Below are 20,632 nucleotides of genomic sequence, written 5' to 3'. Positions count from 1 at the left end.
TGTCCTGGAGGAGCGATCCCAGGTGTCCTCCAAGGGCCCCCCGCGCCCCTGCTCTCGAGTCAGGCACCAAGAGAAGGCTGGAGGGCACGTGCGCCTCATGGAGCTGGCCACCCTCTGCAGGTCTTGTCCTGCGCAGCCTCCCGGGGACTGTGGCTGTCCCATAGGACTTCTCTGCAGGGAAAGGAGAGGCAGGTGGGTGCAGGGGCCAGGCAGGCAGACCCGGCCTGCGCTGCACCTGCCCTGCCAGGCAAGCGGGGAACAATGTGGGTCACGGGGCGGGCAGCCCTGGCAGCCCCCAGCTTGGCACTCAGGGAGATACACCTGCTGAGTGAGGTCAGGATGTGGTGGGGTGCCCCGGAAACCCTGCGAGATCCTTCGCTGGGAGACAACCGATGCCAAGCACCTTTGCCAGCTCTTATTTTCTCTGAAGTAAAGTGTCAGAGCCCAGGCAGAGCCGAGCACACCCCAAACTGGCTGGAGAGTCACAGGTACCAGTCGGGACCCCACATCATGCTTGAGGGACTTGCTTCAACTGGCACTTGAGTTGACTGGCCACCATGCCCTGCCAAGGATCCAGCATTTGTGAATTTTTAGCTGCCATTTATCAACCACCTCTGCTTTAGGTGTGATTTATAATTAAACAACATTGAAGGGAGCATATTTGTATTCCAAATTGATGGATTTGAAAGTCAAGGCTCAGAGAAGTAAAGGAACTTACAGGGGACACACAGCCAGGAAGTAGGGAGCTGGCATCTGGGCCAAACCTGCTTGCTTTGAAGAACCTCCTTCCAGTTCCCCAACTTTTAACATAAAAGCAATTCTCACATAGAGAAAATTTGTGAAAAGAATTGTGTAAAGAAAACTTGACAAATAAGATCATTCACAACCCAAGCATGCCCTTGGAAATACTTTGGGAAATTTCATTTACTATTTTCTATATATGGCATATACAAACATATACAGATTAAATCAACATGAAATCGGGTTGGGGGTGGTGGTGCACACCTGTAATCTTAGCAACTGCCTCAGAGGCTGAGGCAGGAGAATCGCAAGTTCAAGGCCAGATTGAACTTAGTGAGGCCATGACTAAAACCAAGAAAAATATTTCTTCTTGGACTTGGAACTCTGTAAGCTCAGCTAGTTCACCTTTCTTTGTTGTGTCCTGTGGCATTAATAGCTCTTTAAAACACTGTCATGAAAGCTGGAGAGCATCCTGCACAACCACTCCTGCCAGCTGATCGCAGCAGCCTCCTGGCCTCCCTCCTGTCCTTCCTGCTTTCCACAGCTGGATCCCTACACTCCAACTGCCAATCAGTGCCACACAACTTCCAAGAGACCCCTCGGGCCTCGGGGTCCCTCGTATGAGAGATTGCCCCCAAAGCCTATGGTTCTCAAAGTCTGCTTCCGTGACTTTGAAGAAATCATTTTTCTATTACCATTTTCAAGCGCCCGGAAGGGCAGGAAGACAGGGCAGCACTTCCTGGTGGTCCCAGGCGCTGGGTTTTAGCCAGGACAATCTGGCTTGAAGCCCAGCTTCACCTCTTGCTAGCTGTGCGACCCTGGATGAGTAGCCCCTCTAGCTCACCCATCAGGTGGGGGTGTGGGCCGTCGGCTGAGGCGGCTCGCTGTGCTGAGCCTCTTGCCGGGCGGAGGGTAAGAGCTGACCAACCAGGTGGGGTGGCGACTCTGGGTATCACTGCTGCTATTTTAGGGAACATGTGTCATGGACTCGGGGTTCCCCTGCCCTGGCACCGGGCTCCTATGCTCTAGAAGAAGGTCATGTGCATGGGCTTGCTGCTGTCTCTTTGTGGAGGATGTCTGCAGGAAGGAGGGAAGGCTGGCCTAGTAGAGGCCACGGGGACTCCAGCAGTCACAGAGGCTTTGGTTCCCAGGGGACAGGGCAGGAGCCCTGCCTTCACTGGCTGGAGTCCCCACATCCTCTCCCTGTTTCATGCTGAGCAGGGGCCCAGGACACCTTCCTCTCTAACTGCCAAGCCCAGACAGTAGAAGCACAGGTGGGCAAGGGGTACAAATGTGTGCTGGGAGGTCACTGGGCAGTCCCAGGGAGAGAGGAGGACTACGAGGAGGCTGAGGACTCCATCTATAAAGTGACGCAGGGCATGCAACAAAGGATCCCTGGGCAGACAGAAGCCTCCTCAGAAAAGGGCTGAGGCTGGGCACCTCCCTCATGCCCGACCGCAGCACCTGAGGGCTCTGGCCCTGGCCTCTCCCCACCGCGTCTGCGCCATGGCGGCCTGCCTCACGCTGACCAGCAGCCCCCCAGGGGACAGGCAGCACCATGGGCCCAGAGGCAAGTGCATGGGGTCTGAAGTCAGGAGATGCAGGGTTTCCAACGCCGGGACCAGGCAGGCAAGCAAAACCTCATCTCCACACCAAGAGGGTGAAAGTCACGGCAGGGCTGCTGCCTCGCATGCCCTCCCTGCCTCCCCTCCATCCTGCGGAATCTGAAGACAAGGTCTGGATCTGCCCAATGGGACTTTGCAAAAATTACGATGGCTCTTTTCTCTTATTAATAATTTTCCAGAGCCACGGAGCCTTGATTGCTCGAATGAAGTGGAGTCACGAGGCTCCCTCTCTGGAGATCAGCTTTCTGCTCATCTCATTTCTCAGAAGAGGAAACTGAGGCCCCAGGTCACGCAGAGAAAACAGCCTTGGTCTAAAGACCGGGGGAACAGAAGGCAAATCCCGGTTGGGATCTTTTGCCCTGGAAAACTTGGAGTCACACGTAGAGGCAGAGGCAGGGAGAAGAGAGCCCCGGATGTTCGGAGCCAGTGTTAATTAACTCATTTCTCTTTTGCCCTCTTCTTATTGTTCCTGGAAGCAATTATGTCTCTCACCCTCTCCCACCTCCAGCCACTGCACAGAGTTGTCGCAGATTAAATCAAATCCTTCAGCGTTTCATTAGGGAGACTCCACTCACCCTCGGGGGCATTTTCACTCTTGTCAAATAAAAACCTTTTATTTTTTTTTTTTTTTGGTGAGTTAACTCCTTCTTGGGGCTCCTGGAGGCCAGCGGCAGCCTCTAAGGGGCCGCTGAGAACTGACGGGCTTTTAGTGGCTCACACAGTCCTTCTCTCAGAGTGAGCTCTGACCAGCCAGCAAGGCAGAAGAGGGGAGGGGCTAGAAAAGGAGGACCAGGCTCTGAGGACCCCTCAGCTTCCTCACCTCCAGACCCCGGTATGTGTCTACTCTTGGATGGAACTCAGTGTCCCCTTCTGAAAAATGCAAGTTCCAATTGCTTCCTTATTTTTTGATTGTGCGAGACTCCAGGAACACGTCAAAGGGCACACCAGGGCCTGAGAAGTGAGCTCTCTGACGGGAAGGGAGTTTGCTGGGGAGCACAGACTTCCGGGTACGTGTTCTGGCACAGGTGTGATATAATGGAAGCGGACATTATGGCCACGACCTTCTGCTGGGAAATGGCTGGGGAGGATGGAGTGGGAGGGGAGGCTGGCCGGCTGGGGAAGCGCCCTTTCCTAGTAGGTGTCTGAGGGCAGTGTGATGGGGACAGGGCTCGGGCACTGTCATCAGGTGCTTTGACACCTGATGCCAAGGGTCAGGCACCCTCACAGGAAGGCCTTATCCAGGGAGCTGAGTGAGACCGTGCTGCGGCTGGGGACACCTGGGAGACCAGGGGTGGGGGGTGGGGCCAGCACATGGTTGTCTCAGAATGATCTCTGCCGAGGGCTCCCCGACACCCCGAAGCCTCAGCAGTGACAGAAGGGGGGCTGGGCCTGGGGCAGCTGGTGCATTCCAGGAAGCAGCAGGACCAGGGCAGGCCCTCGGAGCGCAGTCTGCGTGTCGCAGACATGCTTCGCCAGGCCCGTGGGGGCCAGCCTGCGTGTGTAGCATATGTGATCTGCATGGGGCTGGGCTCCGCAGTGAGCAAGGCTACTTTCGAGCTTCCTCCCTGGAAAGTCCAGTCTGGGGCCTCCTAGGTGGGTGGAGAGCAAGGTCCTGCTGTCTCCAGGCCCTGGCTCAGGTGGCACTGGGGCGAAGCCTGGAGGGGTCCACCACACGGTGGGGAGAGTGGGCTCCACTCATGGCAGCTGTCTTGGGACATGTGTGCTTTCTAGAATGCCTTTACCAGGCTGGGGCTGGGGACAAGATAGACACGCCCCTTACAATGGAGCCAGAGCACAGCTGCAATCTGCCTGCGCTCCCTGGAGGAGGCCCCGCCCAGCTGTGTTGGTGGGGGGAGGGCGAGCCTGGGGAAAGAGGGCCTGGCATTTCCAGTCACCAACACCCTCGGGGCCACAGAACATAGGGTTCGCAGCACTTCACTTTAGACCTGAGGCCATTTGGTGCAGCCTGCGTGTAGAGTTTTTGCACATCTTCTAACGACCTTGGGAATATGATGTGTTAGCTTCTGTTGTTCATGTAAACATTTAGTACAGGATCACTTTTAAAAAACACTATTGGTTTACTTTGTGAATCTACTAAGAATCCCACCCCTCACCACTGTCCCACCCAAGTTAGGAAGCAGTGCAGAGCCCCCCGGCCATCTCATCTCCAAATCCGTGGTCTGAGACCACACTTCTCTCCAGAATCTACACAGATGGCCCCCAACTTCATCACAGCTGGACTTGGAGATTTTTCAGCTGAACATGGTGAAAAGTCACACGCATTCAGTGGAAACTGGGCTTTGAATTTTGAATTTGCCCCTTTCCCAGCCCAATGGTATTTGGTATGACCTGTCTCTCCAGTCACAGCTCCCTGTGGGTCACAAAGGGAAACGACCCACACCCTACAGTGTGCTATGTCCAGCTGTGACGTTCTGCTCAGTGCGCCGGGACTTGGAGTGTATTTAGCATGTGACAGGTTTATCAGGACGGGGCCGCAGTCAGTGCAGGAGCAAGGTGCACATCAGACCTTGGACAGAACATGAGCCTGCGCAGGAGGGACCGGCCGGCATCAGAGCCTTGAACTCCTGGGGCTTTGGGAGGAGCATTAGTGCCTGGGGACCCTGCCCACCTCTCTGTCCACACAGGCAGGAATGGCTCCTTCTATGGATGTGACCTTTTCCTCTGTGCTTCAACCATCCCGGGAGCTTCTCTAAGACTATTCTGTAGTCATCTTTTTCCTTTTTCAGAATATCTGTATGAGGGTCCAGAATTCAAACATTTATCTTTAAAGACCACCAGGAAATAGATGAGAAATGTCAATAACTAACATGTTTTGAATGCCAGGCCATTTTCTATGTACTTCGCAAACCTGTTGAATCAGAGCACAAAGCTGTTCTATGATTCTCCGAAACTGGCAGGAAAGGGTTAAAAACTTCCCCAAGGTCTTCCAGCTTGTAAGTGCACCGCTAGAATTCCAACCTGGGTGGGCATGAGGAGCACACACCACTGCAAGCAAGCTGGAGATGGAGCCTCAGGGGTTGAAACCCCAGCACCCTGTTTACCTGCTGTGTGACTTTGGACAAGCCACTTACCCTCTCTGAGACTGTTCCCTTCACTGCAAACTGGGCTTAGGGATATCAGGACTTTATAGAGATCAAGAGTAGTAGTAGAACTAGAAACATGCTTTGGCAGCACATAAAGCAAGGGTCAAACACAGAGTGCTTTAGGAAGCTGGCCTTCTGAGCCTTCTGTGATAGCACAATGGAGATTTCAGACAAAGGCTTGTAGAAACAGCAGGGGCCCTCCGCACCCCTTGAGGCTGTAAAGTCATGCACATCCTAACTTTTGCTGCCCTGAATTTCTGGTGCGGGGGCTGGTGCTACGTTTCCAAGTGTAGGTTCTTTGGGGCCTTCTGAAATGCTGCTAGTGTCCTCTCACCAACGCTGCCTGTCCCCTAGGCGCGGAGGGTGCGGAGGAATGGAAACTTCTGCCACCCGCAGCGTTTGCTATCAACTTCCCTCTCTGTGGTTTTCCTCTGTCATTCCCTTGATAAAAAGAACTCAGCTGCGCCAATGTAACCAACACTCGCACATCGCGTCTTCACATAAAAACAGCCGCCTTTCAAAGAGCAGGCTGCGTGAGAAATGGTGCACCATGCAGCCTGAACTGGGTCACTCTCCAGGCGGAGGGCTCAGGGAGCAGCTGACTGTCCACCTGTGTCTCTTGTGCCGTAGGCTTCGGGCATCTCCCACCGCCCCAGGAGCGAGGGAAATGGGGAACAGCATGAAGTCCACCCCGGCACCACCGGAGAGGCCTCTGCCCAGCACAGATGGTAAGTCCCACTTCTGTGGTGAGATGCTTGACTGTCCTGAGAGTCCTGGCGAAGCCTGGGAGCCAGGGGACATGCGGATACTTCTGGAAACGGTGGGGGTTTGGGAACTTTTCTCTCACGCTTTGTGGTTCCAATATTTCATCAGTAAAATTTAAAAGAATTTGTTGACGTTGTGAGGTGGCTCTCTGAGGTCCGCTGTTGAACCTCTATTTTATAAGTGAGGAAACCAGGGCCCACGAAGGGGTTGTGGTTTGTGTCATCAGCGATTCCCAGAGTCCGATGTCCAGCCCAGGACCGTCTGGTACTGGAAGCCAGCCTCTGTCGGCCGAACCTCACCATCTCCCCATCACGTGCCATCATCCGTAGAGCTGGCTCTGCGAGGCCTTTATCAGTAGTGGACACTGACCCTGTGATGCCCTCCTGAAAATAAAGGACCCTTGTGCCCCTGGCAGGACGGCAAGGCGCCAGGAATTCCAGGGGAGGCCCAAGGTGCAGTTAATCAGTGAGGGAAGAATTGCACTTTCTGGAGAGAGGCCAGATTGGGCCAGACTCCAGAGTGTTCTCTGGCCTGACCGCGGGAGGGAGCCTCAGCCAGCTGAAGGCCAAGGCCTCTGTGTTCTGGGGTTAGCTGCACTGACCACGTCTGAGACCCTCGCTTTAGTTCCGAGGATTCTGAGTCCAGGCAGCGAGGGGCTCTCCGCGTGGGTCCCCTGGGTCCTCTAGGGCATTGGGAAGGAGGCGTGAGGGAGGTCAGGTGTCCGTCAGTGTCCACAGGGTGAGTCTTGGGGATCTTGGAACACTTCTGCCACCCGCCTGCATCACAGCATCTGGGACCTGGTGTCTGTCTTCCAGCAGAGGAGGCCATGCCTGTGTCCCTGCACCCACTGAGCCACAGCGCTGAGCAGACTTCAGCGGGCACAGAGGGCCCCTTCTCTGCTGAGTGGACGCTTGATATGACAAGGGCTCCTGCCCTGCCTCTGGCTACTGTCATCCTCAGCTTCTGCAACCCCTTAACGAAAAACCTTTCTCACTTCTGCCAAATGAAGCTGCCCAGCTGCCCAAATGATGCAACCCGCTGGCCCTTAGATGCCTCCAGGGAGAGGGGGACCCTACCTCCCACTCCTTTCCAGTGGTGACTCTCCTACTAGCTCTTTGTTCTCTAGCCCTGTACCTGCTCTCCAAGCCAAAAGGGAAAAACAGAATGTTCCCAGGACCAAGGAGATGGGACCATGAGATAAGAGGCAGCAGGGTGTAAATTCTGGGGGGGCTCTGAGGAGAGAGGTCTCCACCCCCACGCAGAGCTCGGGGCAGGGGACACCGCTGCCATGCCTGCCAGGTCATGTTCTCCTCCTCAGTCATGACCTCTACTAGAAACTGTACTGTGAGGCCTGGGGCCTGGCCGGCCAACACACCTAGTTGTCACCAAGCAGCAGGGCAGAGGGGTGGCATGCTTGAGCAAACCCCACAAAAACACCAGCCTCCCAGGAGGTGCTCATTTGCCTTCACTTTTAAAATGCAAATTGTCGTGAAATTAGTTGTTCTTTTTCCACTGTGTGGGTGGGAGGTCACCTCTGAAAAGGGGGAAGAGGGGTCTCCCGCCCCCCACCCCTGATTGAGAGAATTCCCCAGGTCATGCCCAGGTTCAGATCTAGGCGACCACATCAAGGGCTGCTGGGTTGCTTTTCGCCCCCACCCGAAAAGTTTCCTTCCAGCAACCAGAACATCAGTTCCTCTCTTCTGTGGCAAGGGCCCAGGCGGGCCGCACTCTCTTGCTCCTACCTGCGTGATGCAAAGGCCCAGAGCTGTCACAGAGAGCCCACCAGTGCACTTGCTCTCACGCTCCCTGCGGGCGGCGCCCTCCTCTGATGGCTTTGGGCCAGCATGCCATTGGAGCATCCTCTGACAGGAGCCCTCTGGCAGAGGCAAAGGGTTCCCTGCCAGGCACAGGGTCTGTAGGGGCCAAGCTACGGACTTAAACACGTTTTGTGAGTTTGGGAAAGATCATTCTTCCCCCAAGCAAGACCACAAATGCCTTGGAATAAAGATTTCACCATCTGTTTTCCACTAAACTAAGCTTTCCGGAACATTCCTTATTAGTCTAGTCCCAGGGACTAATGTCACACAACCCACAAAGGCAGGAGGACCTGATGGAAATACGGCCAGTTTCAGAGGCAAAGACCACATGGTGCTTCTCGTGATGTCCCCTGGAAGCTGTGTGACCTCAGGGAAGTCACTCAGCCACCCCTAGGGACTCAACTGTGAAATGGAAGCTGCAACTTTCCCTCCCTCACTGCAGTCTCAGAGCATAGAAAGCACAGGGGTGAAGACTACCAATACCACATTTGGGGGTCCTCTGGCTGCACTGGGCTGTGTCCTAAAGACCAATCCTCCAGTGTTACAGCAGTAGAACTGGTGGCTCCAGAGCTTGTTTCCAAACCATCCCACAGAATGAATCTCTGTGCAACTCTGCACAGCTCAGACCCCTCCTCTGGGCTGAACACTGGTGCACAGAACTGAACACAACCCAGAGAATTCCCAGGTTTGCAGGGAACAGCAAGTTTCCATCTCACAATGACAGTTCTGTCACTCGGCATGATCAGCTCTGCTCTTTGTCTCTTCCCTGTTTAGCACCCTGACTGCAGCCACATCTTACAACCAAAAGCTGTGCCAGGGCAGAACCCATACCTGGTGTTGCATTTATGTGGCTACCATGGAAAAAAGGTGTGGGCAGGGCAGAGGAAGGAAGGAGAGAGAAACCTTAAGACCCAGCCTGGCACTTCTCAGTGGGGCCCTTGGACCACCCGCATCAGGAACCCCTGGAAACTAGTTAACAGGCAGATCCTGGCTCCACCCCAGACATGCTAACCAGACCTCGTGGTGGAAGACCATAGCTACAAGCTGAATTCTTTCTGGTTCCCTGGCTAATCTCAGGACCCTAAAACTGGTAGACCTCAGAGCAGCTTATGTTTCTGCCTCTGCAAGAGACAAGGAGGCGTTTTCCTGCAGTGTCTCCAGGTCTCACTGTGGAAGAGGACTAGGTACAGAAGGGCACAGTGCTTGCGATGTGCCACACACAGGTCCAAGCTGTGTGCATGTGAACTACACGTTACACATGAAATTACACACTGCAGGCGAATTGCGTACTGTATGTGAATTTACCTATATGAACTCTTAATTCTTATGAGAATCCTCTCCAACTAGCAGTTGAAGAAACTGAGGCACAAAAAGGTTAAGTGACTTGCCTGAGTCCCCCCAGTTCAGAAAGGGCAGTAGACTTACAAAGCAGGGGACCTGAATCCAGTGCCCTCTTCACCACCACATCACACATCCCAGGGGGACTGGCTTTCAAGAGGCCTGTGAGCTGAGAGAAAGTGGGCTCTTCAGAGCTGGGGAGCATGCCTGGTCACCAGATTTAATGACACAGACCCTCACATGCCCTCTTGAGGGATCCTGTGGACGAGGAACCTGCATTAGATCTTGAAGTAGGTTTCTCTTTTCTATTTGGGTCTCATGCACCAACTGGTCCAGGACATAGTTTAGGTAAAATGTCATCATTCAACTTTTTTATCATTGTACTTTTAGTGAATATCATAGAAACACAGCAAGCCCATAAGTCCATGATCCCACATTTCTTAGAAAAGGACTACAGTGGCTTTAAGTGGATTAATATTAAGAGAAACATCATCAGGTCACTAGCAGTAGAGGTGGCACTTGACTATGACAAAGGAGAGCCTGGTGGCTAGAGCACAGCCCTGGTGCTCCAAAGAGCTGACCTGGGTTTAACACCTGGCATGCCACTGACCAGCCAGGTGTTCTTGGAACAGTCTTTGGATCTCCTCCTCCTCTTTCCTGATAGCCACCCTGAGACGGCTAGTCTGTCAGCACCACGGGCTGGGGAAAGACTGAATTGGAAGCACATCACAGCACCAGCCCAATGTGGCTCACTCCACCTGGTCCTGCTGCTGGGCCCCAAGATGGAATTGAGGAAGAGCAAGAAGGGTTGAAAGCCACTGAAGTCTGGGAAGCTTGGTTCTCACAAGAAACACATTCTGGGTCTCTGGAGGCCAGAGATAATTTCATCCTATGCACTAGGCCAGCTCCTCCTGAGGTCCTGCAGCTTAGAGAGTGGGAACCGACCCCGATGACCTCCAGGTCTGTCTGGGTTTGGGTAAGAGAGAACCCTAGAGGGTCACAAGCCCGTGGTTCTTGGTGTCAGCAATGTGGCAGAACTTCCACCAGGCCACTAGGCTCTGCTGGGCTGTGTCTGGTTGCTCTTGTGTGTGTGTGTGATTTCCTGAAAAAGTTACTGAAAGTCGGGCCTGCTGTGACCCAGCAGGAGCCCCTGAGTTTGGGCATGGCTCAAGGGAGTGTAAAACCAGAAGCTGAAATCACTGGGCCAGTGATTTCAGTTCCCAGGCCGCCAGCTGCTCTCACAGCTTGAGCAGCCCCGGGACTCATTTGGAGTGGCCTTTGTCCTAATCTGTTAAGGAAAGTGGGGAGACCCTGGAAATGAAGAATCCAGGAGTTCCACTTGGCTTCATGGCTTGGGAATCCTGATGCTTCCCTGGACATGTTACTAGGGCTCGCCCAGCTTTGGATTCTTTACCCTTCAAATAAGAACACGCATTCTGCAAGGTCGGTGGAGGACTGGAAGAAGGAATGGCGAGTTTGACACACAGTTAAAAATGAAAGCTAAGGATATTTTCAGCCTTCAAAAAGAAAATGGTCCTGACACTCCAGAGAATAATGCAAAAGAGGCCTGTCTCTTTTTTGACTAAGTAATATTTGTGGCTAGCAAGTTCTGCCTGGGGCCCCTTCCTTTTCTGGGCTCATTTCCTATTTTATACTTTTGTACATTCTGTCCAACCTGACTCATTCTTGAGTTGAGCTATCAGCAAATATTTGATATTTTGAAATTCATCTTCTGCTCTTACCAAATACAGTTTGTGTTTTGATGAGAAGGCCATAGAGCAGATTCAGCGGTACTACTACTAGATAGTGGCAAAATTCACAACACTACTGACTGAAACTGGTTGTGGATAGTGGGATGGTAGCCCTGCCCCTCAGGAAAGGGTACCAGTTGCCACTCACTGGGCAGACCCTGCACGTCACTGTGAAGCACCGCGGACACTGACCCCACCACAGGAGACAGATTTTGATATTTCTCATTTTTATACGCAAAGAGATCAAGCTCAGATTCATTAAAAATAAATCTGTCCCCAAATCGCAGAGCTATTAAGTGGTGGAGGTGGATTTCAGCCAGGTCTGATTATTTCGAAGCCCATTCTCTTTCCATAAAGCTCTTCTGAAAATTCTCTCTGGATTTCTTTCCTGCTCAGCACACATTTCAACACTTAATTTGTTTCCCGCCTGCTTCCGCCATGCTCCTGTTTCTGCCTCTCTCATTTATCCAGCTGGGTTTGAATGGGTGACTCTCCTTAATGCCAAGGGCTCTGGAAGTACTTGATGATATATTTGAACTTGAACAGTAAAGGGAACTATCTTACCCGGTATTCATTTCACTGTGGGGAACACAACTCCCGGAAGACTCAGAAGGGACCCTGGCACAATCGCTTGCTTAGAAAGGCCACGCTGCCCCACAGAGGTCCACGCCAGGCTGCTGCACTGGTTGATGGGTTTGTCCTGTTTATCTAATGCTGATGGTAAGGGGTTGGGGATGCATCTCGAGCTCCTTGCAAAGAACCAGGCAGAAGTCGTCTGATTCTTAAGCAAAAGTCCAACACAAGGTTGCCTAAGTGATATTCAAGTGTTACAGATACAAAAACATCACTGCTGTGGAAATTCCACAGAAACTTCTCTTTACTGTTGCAAAACTGAAACTCACTAGCCCTGTAAGCCCCTTTTCCGCCACTGGAACAATTGGTTGTACTGGGATTTTGCTTTGGTTGTTGTTTCTGTTCAGTTTTGCTTTTAACATCATGAGGGATGGTTGTTTTTATTTCTTGAACCAGACATCAAAGCCACAAGCTCCTCACCCCTCCTAGACACGGGCTGCATCTCAAGGTTCTCCTCTTGTCACAGATTCCACGTTCTGGGACTCTCATTTCAATGATCATTTTTCACAAGGGGCTTCTGGGATGGCTGCCCACCCTGCTGCAAGCCACAAAATAGTTCAGCTTAAAAATGGATCAGCTTAAAAATGCGGGACAAAGGCCTTCCTTCAGGGGTTGCTCCACATCTGCATTCAATATACCTGCCTTCAGCCTCCTTAAAGGAACAGGCCCAATGCTGGGCTCAGGGCCATAAGACTTGGAAGACACATGGGCTCTTCCTGGAATGCACAGCCAGCTGGTGACAGACATTGCCCAGTCACACAAACCTCAAAATATGACCCGGGGTCTCAACTTTAAAGGAGAATGCCAGGGAGTGGATGTAGGACTCGGAGAAGCTGAGCCCCCTCTGGGGAGGCTACAGGTGGTGAAGGGAGGGTGAGGGGGTACCTGCCTGTGCAGGCAGACAGCACAACCCACACAGAGGCTTTGGGGCCCATGGAGCCTGGCCAGCCTGGCACCCTAAGCCCAGGCAGCTTAGTGAATAAATGGTCCTTTTAGATTCAGGCATCATTAAACCAGGAAGAAGGGGTTTCCATCACGAAAGCATTTCCAACCTGCCACTTTCCAGACTAGGAAACTCAGGCCCAAGACGGAAGGGTGTGTCCACACTTGGTCACTTCAGCTCAGTACAGTTGGCCTCAGAGTCCAGGTGGATTTGCCAGAAGACTGAGCAGACTGAGTGCTGTCGGCCCCTCCCCAGCACCACCCACCCCAGGTGCCCGCGCCTTGGTTTGCATTTGAGTTTCAAATCTGGAGGACTTCCAAATTTGCACAAGCTTCAGGCCCCACCTAACCCAGATTGCCCCTTATTAGAACTCAGAACTTCTAGCTTCAAACCCAATACAAGTTTAGCTGCCTCTAATTATTACTATTATTATTATTTTGCCTCTAGTTATTGAGTGTATCTGGATGGCACATGGTAAGAACCCTGTTTGAATTCAGTGAAGCATCAAGTGAGGGAGACTCTCCTGGGGCTCAGGCATGGCTTGCTGTAGGATGGGAAGAGGCCTCACCGGGCCAGCCCCTCCATGGCCAGACACTACTGCTCCTCAGGAGCCCTGACTTTTCTCCAAGAGTCGCAAGAACACCAAAGGTCACTTTTGGTTTCCGCCTCACACGCAGGAACTTTTACTTTTACGTAGTTAATTGTCAGCGACTTGGTTTCCTCAAGTGAACAGCACATTTGAGTGTACTGTTCCACTGCGATGACTTCCTCCTGATTCATTTATCAACTGATGACCAAACCCTGTACCGGAAGCCCCGTTCACCCCTCCTACTCATTCTAGAGCTCCACCTCCTTTGACTCAGTCTGTCCCAGCGACTTAAGAGCTGGAGGGTAGGATGTGTGCACTGTAAGAGGTGGGGATGAGGGCTCAGCCCAGGGGTTCTGGATCCCGGCAAGTGGCCTGCTTGGGTCACCCAGTCAGCACAACTGAGTGGTGGGTTTTCTCCAGAATTTCCTGGGTGAGGGGACAGCAATGACTCCTCCCATGATCGTGGGCATACTTTCTAGAGCAAGGGAACCAGGCTTGTTTTGCTCAAGGACGCTGGGTTCAGGTAGGTGCTCAGTAAGTAGCTACCAAATGAATGAATAAATACGTCACCAGATCTGGGAGTTCAGTGACCCAGCCCGCAGGGGGAGTGATAGCAGCCACAGCGATCATGGCTGCTGCTGTTTTGCAAGTCCTGTCATTACCCGGAACATACCCAGAACCCCCTGCGCATAATGCATGCGAATTATGGCAAATCGTTAAGGAGGTAAAGCAGACACCACTGGTGTCAGAAAGGAAATTCACATCTTCCCACCACATCTCCAGAGTAAGCTGTGCTCACATGGACCAGATAGCATTCTTTCCTTTTCCAAAGTTCACTAAAATTATTTTCAATATATGTACAATGAAAGGTCCTTCATTTTGTCTTCCACCATGCCCACCCCCAACAAGGGTCACTGTTAACTGGATGGTCCACACAGCTCCCCACACTCTGCCAGGAAGAAGTGTTCTGTAGCCTCTGAGTTAAGAGCCTCTTGGTCTGAAGGTCCTCAGAACTCATCCCTCATCCCCTGACGCCCACTTGCCACAGATGTGAGACACCCAAGCCCAGCTTGGGCAGCTGGGGCCACAGTAACAGAAGGGAAGTTGCTAGCACTCTGTCATCCATGAGATGGTGCCACACTCTTTTATCTCATCTCAGAGGGACTCCAGAACAGAGACGGGCCATGTCCTAAAGATGGAGAGATGGAGCCTGTGGCTCAGGCAGACCCTGAAGTCGGGTCTGTGACTTCACCTCACAGGCTCTGGATCCCAAATTTCTCAGATGAAAACATCAGGGTCAAGGCAGGCCTGAGAACAGGAGCATGCCGCTGGCCTCAGGGGTCCTCATGGACTGCACTGCCCTCTGTGAGGGGCCCTGGGCACCTGGGCACAGGAGGAAGGTGTGTCCAGGGAAAACCCGCAGCAGCTGGGTAGGTCCATACCCCCTCCCAGGGCTTCACTTCCTTCCTGTGACTCAAAATGCCCCTCCGCTTCATCTCCTAGGACTGGAGAGCGACTTCCTCGCTGTGCTGAGTGACTACCCATCTCCTGACATCAGCCCCCCAATATTCCGCAGAGGGGAGAAACTGCGAGTGATTTCTGAGTGAGTTAGCTTTTCAAAAGTTTTATGATCCTCAAAACAGGATAGCCTCAGTTTGAGTGGGAGCCATAGTTCTCCAGTTCCACTCGGGCCCTGGTCCTACTGTCGGGTGAGAAGTCTGGCCCACACTGCAGCCCGACCCCTTAATGCCGCTGGCCTCGGAACACGTCAATGGCTCCCCAGGCACTGCTGGACCAAATGTAGATTTCTGAACTTGACTGTGAGACTTTTATGATCCCAATTCTGCTTCTCGGATGGGTCTCATCTCCTCCACACGTGCTGGGCAGAGGGACCCAGGATCTGAACACACTTTGATGACCAACAGACAGTATCAGCTCCTATTCCTACTGTCCCTTCGGTGTGATGCCAAGCTGTCTGCAGAACAAATGGGGGCTGCGAGTCCCTTTCCTTTGATTCTCATTGATACAGACACATGCAACTATCTTTGGTTATATTTCAGGGTATAGACCAACCCAGTAAGCATTGGTTTTAAAAAGCCTCCAACTATAGCACAGCAGTTGAGAACATCAGCTGCTGATCCCAGAGGTGGCTTTTGCTAGCACGTGGGAATGCTTCCAAGCTAGTTTGTGGGGATATCTGCTGTGTATGTGTATACACACACACACACACACACACACACACACACACACACACACACTCGAAACACTCAATTTTCAAATGGAGAAATTTGGGTCCATCTGGGCAATAACAGACCTCAGAAGAGAACTGACCCCCGCTGCCCTGGGATAACTCTGCTGACCCTGTTCACTTGACCTTGGTTTTGCCATTTACCCATCCTGTTCTTGTCTTTCTGTTCTGACAGTGAAGGCGGCTGGTGGAAAGCCATTTCTCTTAGCACTGGTCGGGAGAGTTACATCCCGGGAATCTGTGTGGCCAGAGTCTACCATGGGTGAGTGCTTTTCCCAGACAGCATCATTAAGCTGTGGCTCAGGAGAGGGCAGAGAGGCCTTCCAGCATGGTGTAATGGCAAGGAAGGCACTTCTCCACCCACCCCATCTCCGCCCTCGGGAACGATGCAGACCCGGATGGATCCCGTCCACCTGGGGACCCAGGTTCCTGGGGGTGAAATGAGGGAGCTGGGCTTTTCAGTTGCAGTGAGGTGCTGCTGGTGCTCAGTACCGACTCCCCGAGTGCTGGACCACAGGGGGCAGGGAGGCGTGGCAGCTCAAGCCATCTGGGCTCAGATCCCACCTGTCACTCTCTGCCCAGGCAAGGGAGCCCAGGCTGCATGAGTTTCTGAAATCATGAGTTGTCAAAAAGGAAGCACAACATCAAATGCTGGGGATAGTAATATGTAATATGACTAAAGTGCAGGGCTGTGGGAAAACGAGACAATTCCCGAGTAGTTCCTGCAGCAATGCCAGATGTCACAGAGAGACTCTGCCAAGAGCCACATCTTATCAACTCCATATTCAGCAGCACAGAGTGCTCCCTGCCCAACGTGCCACACACCCATTGGACAAGCAGATGAGCCAAGCAGAAGAGAGGCCATGGCGACCTCGGGTGTGGTTGAGGGAATCAGTGTTCCCTGCCTCGGTGAAGCAGGGGCGGCTGTGGCACAGCACGCCTGGGCTCACGTCCTGGCTCCCTCCGCCTAGGGAAGGGCCTCGGCAGTTACTTAACCTCATCAAGCCACAGTCTTCTCACCTGTCAAGCTAACGGGGCCAGACCTCAGCACAGAAGTGCTCAGTGTAGAGAAGCGGGGAGGAAGACCCCTGCCCAAACACAAAATAGCTTCTCATCCAGAGATGCGCGCTCGTCTGGTGAAGCAGAGACGACCACACAAATTCTCTGAGGACTGGAATTCAGTACGCTGACTTCAGTATTGATGATCTTAATCATGAATACGGAAAACACTTCCGTGTTGAGGCTGATGAAACTGAACATGAGAGTCACCTTCTGAAAGAAACCCAAGTCACATATGGCTTCTAAATCAGGGTTGTCTCTGATCCATTCATTCCTTAGCAAACACACCTTGACACCGACATGTTAAAGATGTGGGACAGAAGCTGCCTGGGGCCGGGGATGGTGGGAATCCAAACGAGCAACACAATTAGGACCCCACAGGACAACCGATTTCGTAGATGCATTGACATTTCTTAAAATACAGAACAAAGGGCAGTAAGGTGTAGTATTTGTGGAATTGGGTGTCCCAGAAAAATGTGTTCTAATTTTACTCTTTCAGTTGCTGACATGGTAACGGGCACAAGTTATTTAATCATTCTTTCAGCATCCACATTTGTGAGAGAGACAGTATCACCTGTTTCAGGGAGTTGAGGATCAGAGTTCAAGTGCTTAATACAGCACGTAACATACGCAACATGTAGTTCATATTCCTACGTTGCTGCTGTTGCTGTTTTGTAGACTTTTATGTAGGAACTTGAATAAATGAGTTTTTGTTGTATACACTCAAATCATTAATATTTCACAAACTGTGCAGAACTCAGGGAATTGTTGAAATATTTGGCCAAAAATGACCTGATTTTGATCACATATGACCTGATTATGAACCCAGCAGCAACAGCAATGAGCACTTACATGAATAAATAGAACCTGTAGGTCTCCCCACACCTGGTGCTTCAGGGCACTCAGTCAACTGGCCTTGCTGACCTGGACCTGCTCACATGCCCCGGAGAACCTTAAAGTCTTCAAGACAGCAACACATGAATGCCCGCCACAGCTCACACTGATTAGGACCTGAGAGAAGTGCAGTTGTGTCTGCATGCGCCCCAGCCTCCTGCTAACCATGCACTTCCTGCCCAGCTGAGGTCTGGCAGAGCCCTTTCACCTGGAACACAGTTTCCTTTGTGTCCAAAGCAGCTTCCCAGGAGGGCTCAAGAGCAGCTCTTCGGTGGGTGCGAAACCCCACTGCAAAACTGAGCACAGACACCATTTCTTACTGTTCAGTGAAAAAAGCAAGGAACACATCAAAGCCCCAGTGCAATGACAAGTCTTTGAACACTTGGGAACAGAGGGTGCCAGAGGAGGTGAAGCCAAGGCGCGGTGGGCTTTTTTGGGGTGCCTCCACAAGCCACCTCTCCTGCCCTCCTTCTTGCTCACAAGCATACACCAAGCCTGACACCCTGGATGCCACCCTGAAGCCCACAAAACAAGGGCACAGGGAGGGTGACCATGGCAGAGTGTGTATGGTTCACAGGAGGCAGACTGCACAGCCACGGAGGGCACTGCATAATGCACATGCCATGCATTTCATATGGGCACATTCCAGTGGGCATTGGAGGAACGGGCTGAGAGGCCCCGAGCACCTGTGTCATTATCCAGCCTAACAATGGCCAGCAATAGGCACTCGGGACACTTCATGGGCAACGGTGAACATGTAAGTGCGTGAATGAACGAGCGGGTAAGTGAGTGAATGAAGAGCTGACGTCCCTCCTCCTTGAAGCCCCTCATCTCCACAGTTTCAGGACTTCAACTTCACACGCACCCTTAGCTGGGTCTAGGTTTCTCTGGGCAGGACACATGCAGGGTGCTCACAGCTGTCCCCCTATGTCCCAGGTGGCTGTTCGAAGGGCTGGGCAGGGAAAAGGCGGAGGAGCTGCTGCAGCTGCCAGACACAAAGGTTGGCTCCTTCATGATCAGGGAGAGCGAGACCAAGAAAGGTGAGCAACCTCTCTCCATGCCCATCAGACAGACAGGTCTTACTCCTGGCTGCCTCTCCTGCCTCCGCATGCACATGGGTGCAGGTGGTTAGCTCCTTGCGGCCATGTCCGTATGACCCCAGTGAGGCCAGCATGACAGCAAGGGGCCCAGAGACAGGGAGCAGGTGACTGGGTACTACCACGGCCCTCACTAAGACTCCTATTGGAGAATTTTCCATCAACTGAGGACAAAACTGAGCACCAGGTATGGGCAGCATGCTGGGCACACAGAAGAGGACAATGGCATGGTCATGGCCCGGCCTGAAGCCACCAGCCCTGTGGTTTGCACAGGTTTACTTCTCTGAACTCTGTTTCCTCATCTGTGAAGTGGGGAGAACCTCCCCCTTGTACGTGCTGAGAGTCAGATGTAATGATGTTTGTAGTGCCATGCTGTGTGGGAGGCTTTGAGATCAGCGTCCTCGGGGCCTCTCGGGGAGACAAGCTCCTGTTCCTGCTCGCCATGATCTTTATCATCATTATTTCCTGCGTCAACCGAGCAGACAGCAGGGTCCCTTCTGCAGTTCTGAGCAGGAGTTCCAAATTCTAGTTTTGGACATGAATCACCCTCTCTCTTAGCCTCAGAGTCAGGCATTAAGAACAGCCCTGTGCCTGGATAGAGTACCAGTTAAATGTCACAGGAACAAAACTCTTGGTGGCTAGGACGCCCCCACTGGTAATTGTAAGACCAACTGTTCAAACATAAGAGATCTTTCAAGCTCTCGCCCTGCTTCCTGTTTACTCCTATCAAGGAAGAGAAGGCAGAGTATCTGAGTATTTTCCAGGCACCTGCCAAGGGTCAGGGCCACCAGGCAATAGAGTCTTCACCAAAATGAGCACAGCCTGGCTTGGGGAAGCATGATGACAAATAGGGGACTTTAAAGTGCCAAAATGACACTTTTGTGAAAGATTCAAATGTCCTAGAGGATTCCCAGCTCAGAGCCCCTAGGCTGGCTTGGCCAGGGGAGGGAGCGCCCAAGTAGGTCATGGGTGGCAACCAAACTCTGAGCAGTCAAGATGGCCTCAGGATTCACAGGGAGAAGGTGGCGCCCCAACATTCACCTCAAAGAGCAAGAGTAGGCTCTGTACTTGGAAACCTGGGCTGGCAGTGTGCTTCTTGAGTACATTAGGGGGCTGCTAAAATAACAGCGCCCTGGGCTCTCAACAGGGAGCCACATCTGAACAGAGGGTCCAGGGTGGGAGGGGCTGTTGCTCCTGGCAGGGCGTTGTGTCCCAGCGTCACTGCAGTAGCCCAAGGGTGAGTAGTATATGCCTCTGTGGAGGTTGGCCAGCCACTGGCTGCCTTTGGGAGGGGACATGAGAAGTCACTAACATATCTTCTGCCTCCTGCAGGCTTTTATTCACTGTCAGTGAGACACAGGCAGGTGAAGCACTATCGCATCTTCCGCTTGCCAAACAACTGGTATTACATCTCCCCAAGGCTCACCTTCCAGTGCCTGGAGGATCTGGTCAATCACTATTCAGGTAAGAAAGAGGCGGGACTGGGTGAGGAAGCCCCTCTGAACTACTGGCATGTGGCCTCACCAGCTAGGTTGAGGCCCAGGTCACCAACAGAAGCTGGGAATTTTTCCTTGCTTTCTGCCCATTCTGAGTTCTTAATATGCTAATTCGGAGTTCAAGCTGCAAGCTCAGATGGCCTCTGAGCCCTGTGGTAGTGGGTAGAAAACACCTCACCTCCAATCCCCTTCTCTCCCTCTGGAAGCCACACAAGCCAGCAGGCCCTGTATGCACAGCCACAGACAGCTGGCACCTCTGCATTTTCAGGGACGTTGTTCTGAAGTGCCATTAATTTCCCCTTCTCTGCTTGTCAAAATGCTCTTCATCCTCCAAGGCCAACGTGGGCCGCCTCTGTGAAGAAGCCTAGGAGCTAGACTGCGTTGTCCATCCTTTCTGTCCCAGAATGCTCCAGGTGTTCCGCTCCCTTGCCCTCTGATAACTGTGTGGCATGGCCTAGTTGCATGCTGGTCTGTGTTTCCCAAGGAGATCCTAAGGATGGGGGTCTATTTTATTACTTTGTGTATCCTTGCT

General features: G+C 52.4%; 2 protein-coding genes across 4 annotated transcripts in view; one reads left to right on the top strand and one right to left on the bottom strand.

Moving 5' to 3' along the window:
* TG (thyroglobulin) overlaps window positions 1-20,632 on the bottom strand; it is a gene marked incomplete at its 5' end in the record, with an annotated part of 218,433 nt that overhangs the window by 55,138 nt on the left and 142,663 nt on the right. The window lies entirely within an intron of this gene.
* SLA (Src like adaptor) overlaps window positions 1-20,632 on the top strand; it is a 54,071-nt gene that overhangs the window by 27,872 nt on the left and 5,567 nt on the right. For 2 of the 3 annotated variants that reach the window (XM_079134677.1, XM_079134676.1), the window contains 5 exons: window positions 6,101-6,198; window positions 14,810-14,909; window positions 15,730-15,816; window positions 18,444-18,547; window positions 19,937-20,068. In XM_079134677.1, coding sequence (XP_078990803.1) covers window positions 6,138-6,198; window positions 14,810-14,909; window positions 15,730-15,816; window positions 18,444-18,547; window positions 19,937-20,068 — 484 coding nt within the window. In that variant the 5' untranslated portion in view covers window positions 6,101-6,137. Of the gene's footprint in view, window positions 1-5,270; window positions 6,199-14,809; window positions 14,910-15,729; window positions 15,817-18,443; window positions 18,548-19,936; window positions 20,069-20,632 lie in introns of those variants that run through there. The other variant, XM_079134675.1, reaches the window with a different exon arrangement.

Source organism: Sciurus vulgaris (assembly GCF_902686455.1).
Source record: "Sciurus vulgaris genome assembly, chromosome: 1".
In the NCBI taxonomy this organism is placed as follows: Eukaryota; Metazoa; Chordata; class Mammalia; order Rodentia; family Sciuridae; genus Sciurus; species Sciurus vulgaris.
This window is presented reverse-complemented; position numbering and strand designations above follow the sequence as displayed.